Raw genomic sequence first — 11,916 nt, 5'->3', positions numbered from 1 at the left:
GAACAAATCCATAGTGTGCGCATGTGCAGGACTGCCAGTGTCTGGTTGGGTATGTGCGCACTGGTACAAGTGTGCCCATGTGTGAAGGTGTGTATATGCTGTTATGTGAATGTTATTGAGTGTGAGGGAATGTTCAAAAGTGTGTGTGTGTGTGTGTGTTTGTAAAGGGTGCTTATGTGTGAGGGTGCGTTTCAGCCATTATTTTGTGAGTATGTGGATTTTTTGTGTGTGTTGTGGGTGTCCAGGGCATTCTTGCCACCGTGCTGGCAGTAATAATTAATGAGCAGAGTGTGGGAGTGGTGCAGATGGGTAGGAAGTGCTCCAGTATCGATCAGCACGGCCAGCACTCTGGCGCCAGGCTCGGGGGCCTGTGGTTTCCCAGGCGACCACACCGGGACGCTCTGGGTGTGAAGCGGGGTGGAGGGACGTGACGGTCACCGCTGGTAACCACGGAGCCACACACTCCAAACACACGTACGCTTCTGCTGTCTCCTTCAAACACACATGTTCGTTCTCTCTCTCTCTCTCTCTCTCTCTCTCTCTCGCCCTCTCTCTCTCTCTTTCTCTCTCTCTCGCCCTCTCTCTCTCTCTTTCTCTCTCTCTCGCCCTCTCTCTCTCTCTCTCTCGCCCTCTCTCTCTCTCTCTCTCGCCTCTCTCTCTCTCTCTCTCTCTCTCTCTCTCTCTCTCTCTCTCTCTCTCTCTCTCTCTCTCTCTCTGATGCCAACAAACACCCTTTTGACCTTTAGGATGGGGAGTGGAACCAAAAAGAGCCACTGGTGACCTGGAAGCACAGCAATCAAAACTTTATTTGAAGCGTGTGTGTCACAGCCCTGCCCCCGTGTGGTAGGTACACTGCCCTCTGTTCTTGGCATTGGGAGACCTGTGGTCATCCATGACACGTTCCGAGACCCCCAGAGACATTCCGAGACCACCACCAAGATTGAGATGCTTACAGAGCCTGAGACACTCCGAGACCTCCCAAGCCTGAGATGTTCTGAGATCCTAAAGCTTCCAGAGAGGAGAAAGTTTTCCCACCCCAAAAGGCCCTCCACAGGGAGGGATGTCCCGGCGTATATGCCGTGTGTATAGCACGGCATACCTCCAGCCAGGAGGGGTGCCTATCGGGTTTGAAACGCAGCCGTTACATTTTACATTCACGTTTTAACGTTCCATGTACTGTCCACGGCGGGGCGTCCTCAACAGTTATACGAGGTGTAATTAGGAAACTGTACCCTTCTGGGCCCTGTTGCTAAGTGGTTTAAGTGGCATTTGGGACATCGAGTCCTTCAGCAGAGGGCAGTAGTTATTCTCTTTGGAGCACGCTGTCTTTAGCATTGGGTAGTAGTTCAAAACAGTAGACCACCTATAATAATAATAATAATAATACATAAAAAATGTAGGTGTCGTTGAAACGTCTTTTGAATCAAAATCAGTGAGAATATGTAGATGATTTATTCTCTACTCTAATGCCTCGTTTTGTATTTATTCCCAAAGAAATAAGGTAGGATGTGTGAGGGGGTGGGGAGTGAGCGCAGGGCCAGACGCACAGCACACAGCAAACGTGCTTTGATGCCCGCTGGTATCATTCCTCACAGTAATACGATGCCGTCTCTGTTTTCGCCCATGAAGATTTTTGCGGTTTGCGATTCATGGCAATCCGAGTGCCTTGATGACGTGGCGGCTGGTCTTCCATGCTGAGGGAGGGAGTGAGAGCGTGTGTGCGTGAGCTCAACTCTGTCATTACAAAAAACACACACAGGAGGAACATCAGTGATCAGAAGCTGCTATTCTTCCGCCGAGTGGGTCTGAGATGGAGGAGGTACCAGCCCTGGACCAGCCATGACGAGGAAACCGAGCTGATTGGTGTTTTCTCCCTGGAAGGCATTGCTATTACACTCCTTCGGCACAGAGGCAGGAAAGAGGAGTGATACGAGAGAAGCCGCGTTCGTTTCCAGAACTTGTGTTGGTATAGCACAAGAGACAGTATAATCACCATCTACGGCAGGCAATCAATAGGTCCATCAATGTGCTGTTTACATTATTCAAATATTGAGATTACAGATGCATGCCAAGAATGCAGAATGTACTCATTTTCATTCAGAACTCATAATTAATCAATCTTACCATCAGAAGTTTGGAACTCTGTAGTCTGAGCACACAGTCTTAGCATGTGCCCTGTGACACTCTCAGGGCCATGGAGATTACATCCAGTGCCACGTTCTCTAGGGAAACAAAGCTTTTTTAAAAGACGGTGTAACTACAGGTATTTAATCTACTCAACCACAACATTAAAACCACTGACAAAGGAAGAAAATGTTTTGTTGTTACAATGGCCCCTGTCAAGGGCTGGGATATATTAGACAGAAAGTGAACAGTTACGATGCTAAGGAAGCAGGAAAACGCAAGTAAACTGAGTGACTTTGACAAGGGCCAAACTGAGACGGTTGGACGACCGTTGCATCTCTACAACAACGGTCTTGTGGCTGTTCCAAACTATGCAGTGGTTAGTATCAACTAATAGTGGTCCAGGAAGGACAAGCAGTCAACTGGCAACAGGATGTTTGGCAGCGAAAGCTCAACCTAGCTGGTCTGATCCCACAGAAGAGCTACGTTGGCACAAATTGTTGAAAACGTTCGTGCTGGGCATGACAGACAGGCATCCGAGCACACAATGCATCACAGCTTTCTTCCATGGAGCAATGGAAGAGGGTAGCCTGGTCTGATGAATCGTGCTTTCTTTTACGTCGTGGACGGCCATGTGCACGTGCGTCGGTTACCAAGGGAAGAGATGGTACCGGGATGCGCTACAGGCTGACAGACGGTATGATGCTCTGGGTAACGTTCTGCTGTGGAACCTTGGTCCTGGCATTCATGTGGATAATACTTGGACTATTGTTCCAAGCCCACCATTATTACAAGCCCTTTCATGGCAACAGCATTTCCTAATGGCAGTGGCCTTTTTCAGCAAGATAATGTTCCCTTTCACACTGCAAAAATTGTTCAGGAATGGTTTAAGGAACATGACAAAGAGTACAATGTGTGGACTCGGCTTCCAAATTCCCTGGATGTGCTGGAAAGACAAATCCGATTCACGGAGGCCCCACCTCGCAGCTTACAGCTGCTGTTAACGTCTTGGTGCTATACACCACAGGACACCTTCAGAGGTCTTGTGCAGACCATGTATGGATGGATCAGTGGCGGTGTGAAAGCATGAGGGGGACCTACACAATATCAGGCAGGTGCTTTTAATGTTGTGGCTGATCTGTTTATGTTCACTCACTTGGACATATTATTGGTTTCTATGAAGTGCTTTAAAAATAAGAAAATGTTGCCTGAGGCAATAGTTAACACATTTACAAGGCTGAAAATCAGACATTGCTGGGCCACACATACATATATAAAAAACTAAGTATTATGTCTAAATAGGTCATTAATTTTATGGCCCATTTGGATATCCGTTTACTTTGGACTGTAATGGATTGCTCTTCAGAAATCGATGGCTGCACTGAGACAACGTCTACGGTTTTAATTCGCAGCGCATTTTGAATCCTCCGTCACGGCGCGGTCTCACTGAAAATGAACCTAGCCTCACCACCTGTTGCCACTCCATTATGGCCTGCCTTGATCTATGGAATCAGCCCCCTTTTGCGAGAAAGACGGAAACGAGTACGTCGCTTAAATCACCTTAACGAGTCGTGCTCGACGAGCGTTACCCGCGTCGCCGCCCCTTCTGGCGACGACTTCGCCGCAGGTCTCCAGCCAAAGCCAGCCTTACCTGCAGCTAGCGCCACGCTTCAGCGCCTGACGGATCAAACAGCGCCGTAATGTCACGGAGACGGCCCCATTACCTGGATAATGACCCGCGGTCCATCTGTTGGCGCCTTACATCCACACATCACACCCCGTGTTCCTATAAATGCGCCCTACTGCGGACGTTGCTAATGTGCGTCATGGGACATTGGCCACAGAAAGCCTCGCAGTTGATGGCAGCTGCAGGACGTCGCGTTGTTAGGCGTGCACGGCTCCCCTCTTAGTCGCTCTCAACGGAAGACCTGGCAACGTGTAGCGTTTCTGAGAATTCAATTGAAACGTTGATTAGGTTTGGGGTTTTTTTGTTGGTTTTTTAAATATATTTTTTTACATTGCCCTATATCGTAAAAGTAGTCTAATCGATCATAGAAAATGTAGAAACAAACGAACAACAACAAAACAAAAAGTGGCGTGGCTTATCTCTCCCGAAGGCCGTCAGAGCTCAAAAGCTTGGACATTCTCGTGCGGTTCACTTAGTATCCACTAGAGGGCAGTAGCTCCCTCACGAACAGTCTACCTCGCCCCATGCGCAGGGTGCTAGACCAGTCTGATACCCCCAGAGCAGCAGTATATTGAGGGTTTCCCCCCCCCCCAAAAGGACACATTCGCTAACGTTGTCGAAATACTAAAAAGGGATAGACAAATGTAACCGTGTAAAGACTAAGTGTAGCCTTCTTGTACAGCATCTTTAGAGTTTTCCTATTTTTTGTGTTTGATTGCTGTGTCAATAGTGTTAAATGACTAAATCCATGCAGTCAAAGTAATCAAAAATTATTTTAAATCATAGGAATGCGCGTGACTTGATCTACGCATTAAATGATGGTAGCCATCCATTCGGCAGCATATTAGGCTATATGGCTTAACATCCTTGATTTATGTAATACCAGCTTCAGAGTGAGCTTTGATGCAACTTAAGCGAGCTATTACGGCATGTTATTTTCAGCGGTGATTTTGCGTGGTTAATCACATATCTGCATTAATAGAAAGCGTTTGTAAAGCGCTGTCCATTCAATTAGATAAGATCCAACAAAGGATATATAGGATAACTTCACTAGAACTTAAAGCTTCGTTTGCGTGGTCAGTACAGCAGGGTTAGTAGTCAATCTGCTATAAATGGATTTATTTGTTTCAGTTTTTTTTTTGTGATTTTTTTTTTTTTACTTAAACATCACCTGAAATAATTGGGTGGCATTTTAGATGGAACTACTTTTTAAAAAAATGGGAAAGTTCGATTCTTCCCCTGAGCTGTTTTTTTTTTTTTTAACTCCTACGTCAAAAAAAGACGCACGAAGACTTTTCCACAGTCCACAGCAAACCCACAGTTGTGCGGAAATGACACAGCACCACATTACCGTCACGTCACGCGAGAGGGCACTGACAAGCGAAAAAAAGGAGAGAGAGAGAGAGAGAGAGAGAGAGAGAGGAAAAAAAAAACACGGCGGAGAGAAACACGGAGAACTGTGATCCGTGGACAAGAGCGCAGGGAGAACAGACGCGAACATGGCCAACGCGTCCTAAAGTGCCGGGAACAGCCGCACTGAGTCGCAGAGGTGAGTTTGTTCCTGCGCGCAGCCAGTTTGGAGGCTGCGAACGAAAACTCGGCCGTGGACGTTTTTCTTGCCGCGTCACGCAGGAGAGTTCCTCGCGGGGGAGAGAGCGCGAGAGAGAAAACGCACACGAAAGGGATCGGGTCTGTAACCGGTCTACATAAGCCGCACAGTGCGTGTTTTGATGCACTACAGCCTTTATTGCGGTCGCAGAAGGGAGTGATCCGTAGGCAAAGCCCGTCTTGTCTCGCTGGTTGATTCGTGGGTTTTGCTAGTGGAAGAATGAGGAAGTGGACCGTGGACGGGGGTGAGGGGCGCGTGAGGCGCTGAGGTGGAGCAGCGCCCTCTGCGCGTTCCGGCGAGATTTTGCAGCTGCACGCACGGACGACAGACCTCGGCGGACACCAAGCCGGACTGTTTCACGTCAGGCGTCTTTCTTTAATTATGATCAGTCATATTCCCAGCGTTTTAAAAAGATTGCGAATGAACGAAAATAAGTTATATAGCACCTTTCTCAAGGGCGTTCTGCAGCCAACACACTATACGACGCTTTTAACATCCAGTAACATCAGTGAGAAGCGGCAGCTGGTTGTGCACAGCATATTCTCAAACAGAAACCACAGCCCCTGGGGCACTCCAGCATGCACAGGAAGGGGAGAAAGGATGACACCCAGGAGAGAACACCAATCCATCATTGGCATGCAGTCATTCTCTCTCACACACACAGACAATTTTTACCTAACCTCCATGTTTTGGGAGGAAACAAGAGACCCCGGAGGAAACCCACGCAGACACGGGGAGAACATGGAAACTCCACCCAGATAGGGATATGAACCTGAGACCCTAGCGCTGAGAGAGAAACATACTAACTACCAAGTCACCACACTGAAATATTGGTTCTTGTGCATAACAACCTGTAAATAATATCACTTTCTATATTGGAGGTTTATAATGTTTTCTCAAAATCTGCATTTATTTGATGACAGTGCAATACCTAAATGTTTGATTTAATAAGTCACACTAATATTTAATTAAATTCTCTGTTATTTTTGTAGGAAATGAGCTCTTCTGAGGATGGTGTTAACACAGATGGTCATGTACCCAGTAAAGGTAGTCAATTTTAGTATATTGGTGTTCAATGTTCGTGTCCACTTACGTCTTTCTTTTCAACAGTGTGTTTGCGTGCGTGTGATTTAAAGGTTTACATTAGTTTCCTTAAAGAAACCTCAGACCTCTGTCAAATGATCACAATTGAGGAAGTACTTCTTCATATTGTTTGTCCCATGTCAGAGGTTAAGGTTGAGAAGGAGGCGGAGGAGGTCACCGACCCTGAGACGGCACAGAGTTTGGAGGGGAAGTCTTCCGACTGCCTTGTTCCACGGATCCCTAAAAGAGCCATATCGCACATTGGCTTTGAAGGACTTGGCGCAGAGCAGGAGCAATCAACCAGCAGGAAACGGGCCAAAGTAAGTAACAGTAGCCCTGGCTGGTATGGACTGCATACCGTGGGCACGTTGTAATCCTTCTGACCATTCAAGTTGATACTGTATGAGATTTTGGTTTTCTCTGAAAAATACATGCCAAACACACTTATACTATTATTTCAGTGAAATCTAGTATAAAACATGCAAAATTAGTTCACAGCTACAAGTTTTTAAACAGTTTTGTTTTCTGCATTCAAACTATAAGCAGACATGACAAGGCTACAACAATATAGACAAAAAAAACTTGCTACAGTATAGCCCAAGCCTAACAAGTTAAGCAGAAATAGCAATAATAATGACGTAAAGGTCAAACGTGCAGCGTCTGTTGCTTGGAGTGACTCAGTGTCCTTCTAACTGCACAAAACCTTTGACAGCGGGTAGATAAAGAGCCTAGTTGTAAATCATGCGTGGGGTTTGGACACCGAAGTATATTTTATTGGCATGTAAGGTTAGTTTATTCAATAACAAGTGCAGAGAGGTTTGCCTGGTGGCGATATGAACAGAGAGATGAGGTTTGTGTGCAAGGAGCAGTGTACTGAAGCGCAAGCATAGGCTATAAATATGAGTAGATATGTTGTAGCGTGTGATTGGAAATCGGTGGATATAGGTTTTATTTTTTTTAAACAAAACAAAACTGTAGGCCCCAAAGAACATTGCTTCAACTATGCTGAGGTCGGATATGGTGTCGTACTCTGAAAGTAAGTGGATAGTTTATTGTATAGAGTTAACAATTCCATTTGAGGGTGCAGCTGATGAAGCATTCAAGAAGAAGCCGAAATACACAGACTGAGATGACTGAGGTGAGAGAACGTGGGTGGCAGGTATATATACAGCCAGTAGTGACGGATGTTAGGGAGAATTCTAACTCTGCAACATGCTTGCCTAAGGAATTTGGTTACAGAGGCTGTAGCAGTGAAAGAATGATCTCAAGGAGCTAAAACTAATAGTCAGTGGCTGTGTATGAGGAGGGATGAGGTTAGCTGGAGAAATGCACTATAAAGATGAAGCTGAGGTGTTCGGTGTGTCGGTGTACGTGGAGGACCGGGCAGGTGAGTGGATTGTTGTCACGTCACTGTCATGTCGAGTGGTAGAGTCACATGGAATCGGAGGCGCTGAGCAAGCATTGGCGGTGCCAGTTGGGGCTGGGTACAGTCTCACTCACCAGGGAGGCCAGTGTAGCTCTGCGGTGTTGGGGAATGTTTGGTGGCCTAGTAGATGAAATTCACATAGATCTGGCAACACTGAGTATGCACTGTGACAGTGGGGCTGGGTACAGCCTCGGCTGCTGGGGAGGCCGGTATGGAGTTAGGAAGCGATTGGCTGTTCAGGGTCAATGCAGTGAGTAAATATAGGTGATTAACCAAGTATGTGCTGTTGATGTAATGCCTAAAGCCCATATGTAACTGGTGGCACAGATAAAGTATTAACAGTGCTAGTGGGGCTAGGTTTGGCTATAGTTGACAGGGAGGCCAGTGTGGGTTTACATCTAAAGAGGTTTTGTATGTAAGTGAGCCTTATGGGGGGTGGATAAGGGTTGCCAGACCTCACCTTTGAGCCTTTTGGAGGTGTCGTGGGCTTAATTTAGTGAAATACAAAAGGAAGTGCCTACCTGGTGACCCCTGTGAAGAGCTTGTGAGGTTGAGGTGTCAACTGTGGCGCGAGTTGGCTGGGTTTTTTGTGAAATTCTACTGGTTTGACACAGGACATTTGACATCCTGTGTATAATCACAATACAACTGCATTGAAACAATAAGCAGACCTTACAAGGATGCAACAATAAACAATGACAACTTAAAGGTCAAATATACCGTGTCTTCTGCTTATGGTCTGATTCACTGCAGAAACCTCAACTGACTGAATGAATGACTGATTGAATGTTAGAGAGGTGCAGTTTGTGTCAAAAGCCTTCACTAACACAATTCTGGGAGTTTTCAAAAAAGATCTTCAGGAATTTAATTCTCCTTCATTCTTAATTTTAAATGTCCATTAAAATAACCGTGTTTTTTTTTTCTCCATAGTTTCATTTGACCTTGCTGGTTATGCTTATTTATGTTGTAGTTTGGTCTGTATAAAAAATCCCCATGTTCTTCTATAAGCCATTAACAACACCCTGTTTCTTTTTGTAGGCTGGGGAACACCTCCAAGATGGAGACTCAGAAGAGCTTAGGTCATCTCCCCAGGAGAGAACCATGATGTCCTACAGGAAACCACTGTACAGCATTTCCCATCGCATCACTGAGAAGAAGGCCACATCCAGCTCGGACCAGCACGCACTGCCGGAGCCCGGGCAGCGCGTCGGCCACAACGGCATCCTCTTGCCAAAGCTAGGAATCCCAGAAGGACACAGCAGGACGGATCCTCCTGCTACAGCGAGCTCTTCGACCTCCCCTGCGCCCTCGGAGTCTCACCTGTATCCGCTCTTTGAGAAGATGTTCTTCATCCTCAACACACTAAACTCTAGCATGACCCAGCTGCACAGCAAAGTGGACCTCCTGTCACTGGAGGTGACACGCATCAAGAAACAGATCAAGCCCTCGGAGATGACTATGGAGTTCCAGCCTCCCCCAGAGTACCAGCTGACCAGCGAGGAGCTGGCTCAGCTGATGGAGCAGACGTCCACTGCTGGTGAGCTGGGCTGCAGACTGCTAGTCCAACTGTTTCCGGAGCTTTTTACAGCTGACGAATGCGCACGTGGTTGCCGGACATGTGGCACTGCGAGTAAACACACCCTGGATTCTTTGCACCTTCAACTCATACGCAACTACGTGGAGGTCTGCTACCCACTGGTTAAGAATGGAAATGTTTGGCAAACTGAGTGCCTCTTACAGATCAATGACTTTTTTAATCGTTTTTGGGCTCAGAAGGATGTGGAGAGTGGGCAGATGTGTGGGAAACAGACGCCAGTGGTGCATGGCTTTGATATAGACCAAAATTACGGTTGCCATTTCATTAATGAAGATGGACAAGATGAGAGACTCTCACTAGACTCAGAAGAGAACAACAACAATGGCAGCCATCTTGGCAATGTCAAATCAGATTTTGTGTTCGATTCTCAAGATGCTATGGAGGATCCAGATGACATCACCTCGCCCGAGGACTTTGTTGTATTTCTTCTGAACAGACTCTTTCCTGAAGTGTTTGAGGAGGGGAGACTTCCCGAGGGACACAGCACCGTAGGACAATTGATCATCAATTCTGACAGACTGGAGATTATTCGCAAGTATATGGAGGCAAATTTTCCAGATACACCTGAAGACACTTGGCTTCAGTTGTGCATCCAGCGTATGGAGGAAGCTCTCGAGAACGCTCCTGCCAATGGCATCGACCATGACAACAGCCGTGAGGACAGCTATGACCTCGCTTGCCTTCCAGATGACATTTCCATCATCAGGATCAATGACTTTTGTGACCTTGAAAAGCCTAATCGCAGGTCAAAGAAGTCATGGTTAGAGCCAGTTGACTTTGACAAGTTGGAGTCCCCTTCTCCAGATTTTGATGTTCCTCACGAATACCTTCTCACCAAGGAACAGCTGAAGAATATTTATGACAGCAGTTTGTCGATCGGAAATTTTGCCTCCCGCCTGCTGGTCCTCATGTTCCCCGAACTCTTCACGTATGAAAATACACGCAAGCACTACAACTGTAGTGGTTCTCTAGGGAAGAAGCAGTTGGATCCAGTGCGGGTCAATCTCATTCGCCATTATGTCCAGCTGCTTTACCCTCGGGCCAAAAATGACCGGATCTGGATGCTCGAGTTTGTTGGCAAACTAGACGAGCGTTGCAGGCGCCGGGACACAGAGCAGCGCCGCTCTTATCAGCAGCAGCGTAAAGTCCATATCCTGGACCAAGAGCCTGAGCCCGGCGACTTTATGGGCGCTAGCCAAATCAGCCAGCTCGGCTCCGATCGCTCGAAAGAGGACTTCGACGTGCCTCCGTTGCCACCAGAGAAAAGTAGCAAAGACTTCTGCAAGATCCCTCTGGAGGACCTCACAGTCTCCACCCCTGACTTCCCAGTGCCTTCCGCCTACCTGCTCTCGGACGCTGAGGTCAAAGAAATCGTTCAGCAGAGTCTGTCTGTTGGAAATTTTGCTGCCCGCCTACTTGTCCGTCTGTTTCCTGAACTCTTTACGCAGGAAAATCTGAGGCTTCAATACAACCACTCTGGCGCCTGCAACAAAAAGCAACTTGACCCCCTCCGTCTTCGGCTCATCCGGCACTACGTGGAGGCTGTGTACCCTGTAGACAAAATGGAGGAGGTCTGGCACTATGAATGTGTACCTAGCATTGATGAGCGCTGTCGGCGCCCCAATCGCAAGAAATGCGACATTTTGAAAAAGGCCAAGAGATCGAATAGCACTGTGTCATGTTCCCTGTGAGGCTTTGTCCCTTATTTTATTTTAATTTTTTTGTGGATACATTACACAAACGTGTGTTTTTTTGCACAAGTCCATAAGCTGAAGATGTGTAGTGAAACTTACAAAATGTCCATATTGAGGTCCAATCATATAGGATGAGGCCAAATTTATAATCCTTGTACAGGATGTGTTTTTAACATGTAGCTGCAACACCTGACAGTGAAATTTGTCATTAAAGACACTATCAACTGATAGTGAAATAATAGTGTTATTTATATGCCAAACCATTGTTGTAATTTAACTTTGACTAGATAAGCTATCATAGCCTTCCACTAGTAAATAAAGAAGTATAGGCATGTTTTAGACAGGTCACCTTAGTCAGGGCAAGGGGAGGGAGCAGAGATATGTGAGATTTTGTTTTTCAATAATTGTAGCAATGTTGCCGCACTGGTCTTTTTCTAACTAAAATGTATGTTCTAACTGCAGTCTACTCTAAAATATAGAAACAAATTGTCACTATTTTTAAATAAAATTCATGTTTCTTCAAAAAGAAGTCTTTTTTTTGCAACATCAATCACTACTATTGCCCACTACCTGTTAATGTACAATCTTGTTTCAAAAAACATTTACAATCATGTCCATATATGACTTAGAAAACTGAGCAAGCTTTAGATATAATTTATGTGGTTGAATTCTGATATGGATAGAGGTGGCTTCTTT

The 11,916-nt window shown here is 46.2% G+C and overlaps 1 protein-coding gene across 3 annotated transcripts; it reads left to right on the top strand.

The window, feature by feature from the left end:
- Positions 1 to 119: 119 nt before the first annotated feature.
- bend3 (BEN domain containing 3) lies at positions 120 to 11,749 on the top strand. 3 transcript variants are annotated; one of them, XM_035531670.2, is made up of 4 exons: positions 120 to 474; positions 6,413 to 6,467; positions 6,648 to 6,823; positions 8,968 to 11,749. In XM_035531670.2, the coding sequence occupies exons 2-4, from the start codon at positions 6,416 to 6,418 to the stop codon at positions 11,215 to 11,217; spliced, it is 2,478 nt and encodes an 825-aa protein (XP_035387563.1). In that variant the 5' UTR covers positions 120 to 474; positions 6,413 to 6,415; the 3' UTR covers positions 11,218 to 11,749. The 3 variants fall into 3 exon arrangements, with proteins under 3 accessions (XP_035387563.1, XP_026864067.2, XP_081581170.1); XM_027008266.3 differs by lacking the exon at positions 120 to 474 and adding an exon at positions 5,211 to 5,360; XM_081725044.1 differs by lacking the exon at positions 120 to 474 and adding an exon at positions 5,375 to 6,273.
- Positions 11,750 to 11,916: the final 167 nt, after the last annotated feature.

This window comes from Electrophorus electricus, chromosome 12 (genome assembly GCF_041902795.1).
Source record: "Electrophorus electricus isolate QZ-2024a chromosome 12, ASM4190279v1, whole genome shotgun sequence".
In the NCBI taxonomy this organism is placed as follows: domain Eukaryota; kingdom Metazoa; phylum Chordata; class Actinopteri; order Gymnotiformes; family Gymnotidae; genus Electrophorus; species Electrophorus electricus.
Note: the sequence above shows the minus strand (reverse complement) of the source record. Positions and strands in the feature narration are given on the sequence as shown.

Coding starts and splice junctions, on each gene's coding strand:
- bend3 (XM_035531670.2), top strand. CDS start 6,416: ATGAGCTCTTCTGAGGATGGTGTTAACACAGATGGTCATGTACCCAGT. Junction 6,468..6,647: donor TGGTCATGTACCCAGTAAAG/GTAGTCAATTTT, acceptor GTCCCATGTCAG/AGGTTAAGGTTGAGAAGGAG. Junction 6,824..8,967: donor CCAGCAGGAAACGGGCCAAA/GTAAGTAACAGT, acceptor TTCTTTTTGTAG/GCTGGGGAACACCTCCAAGA.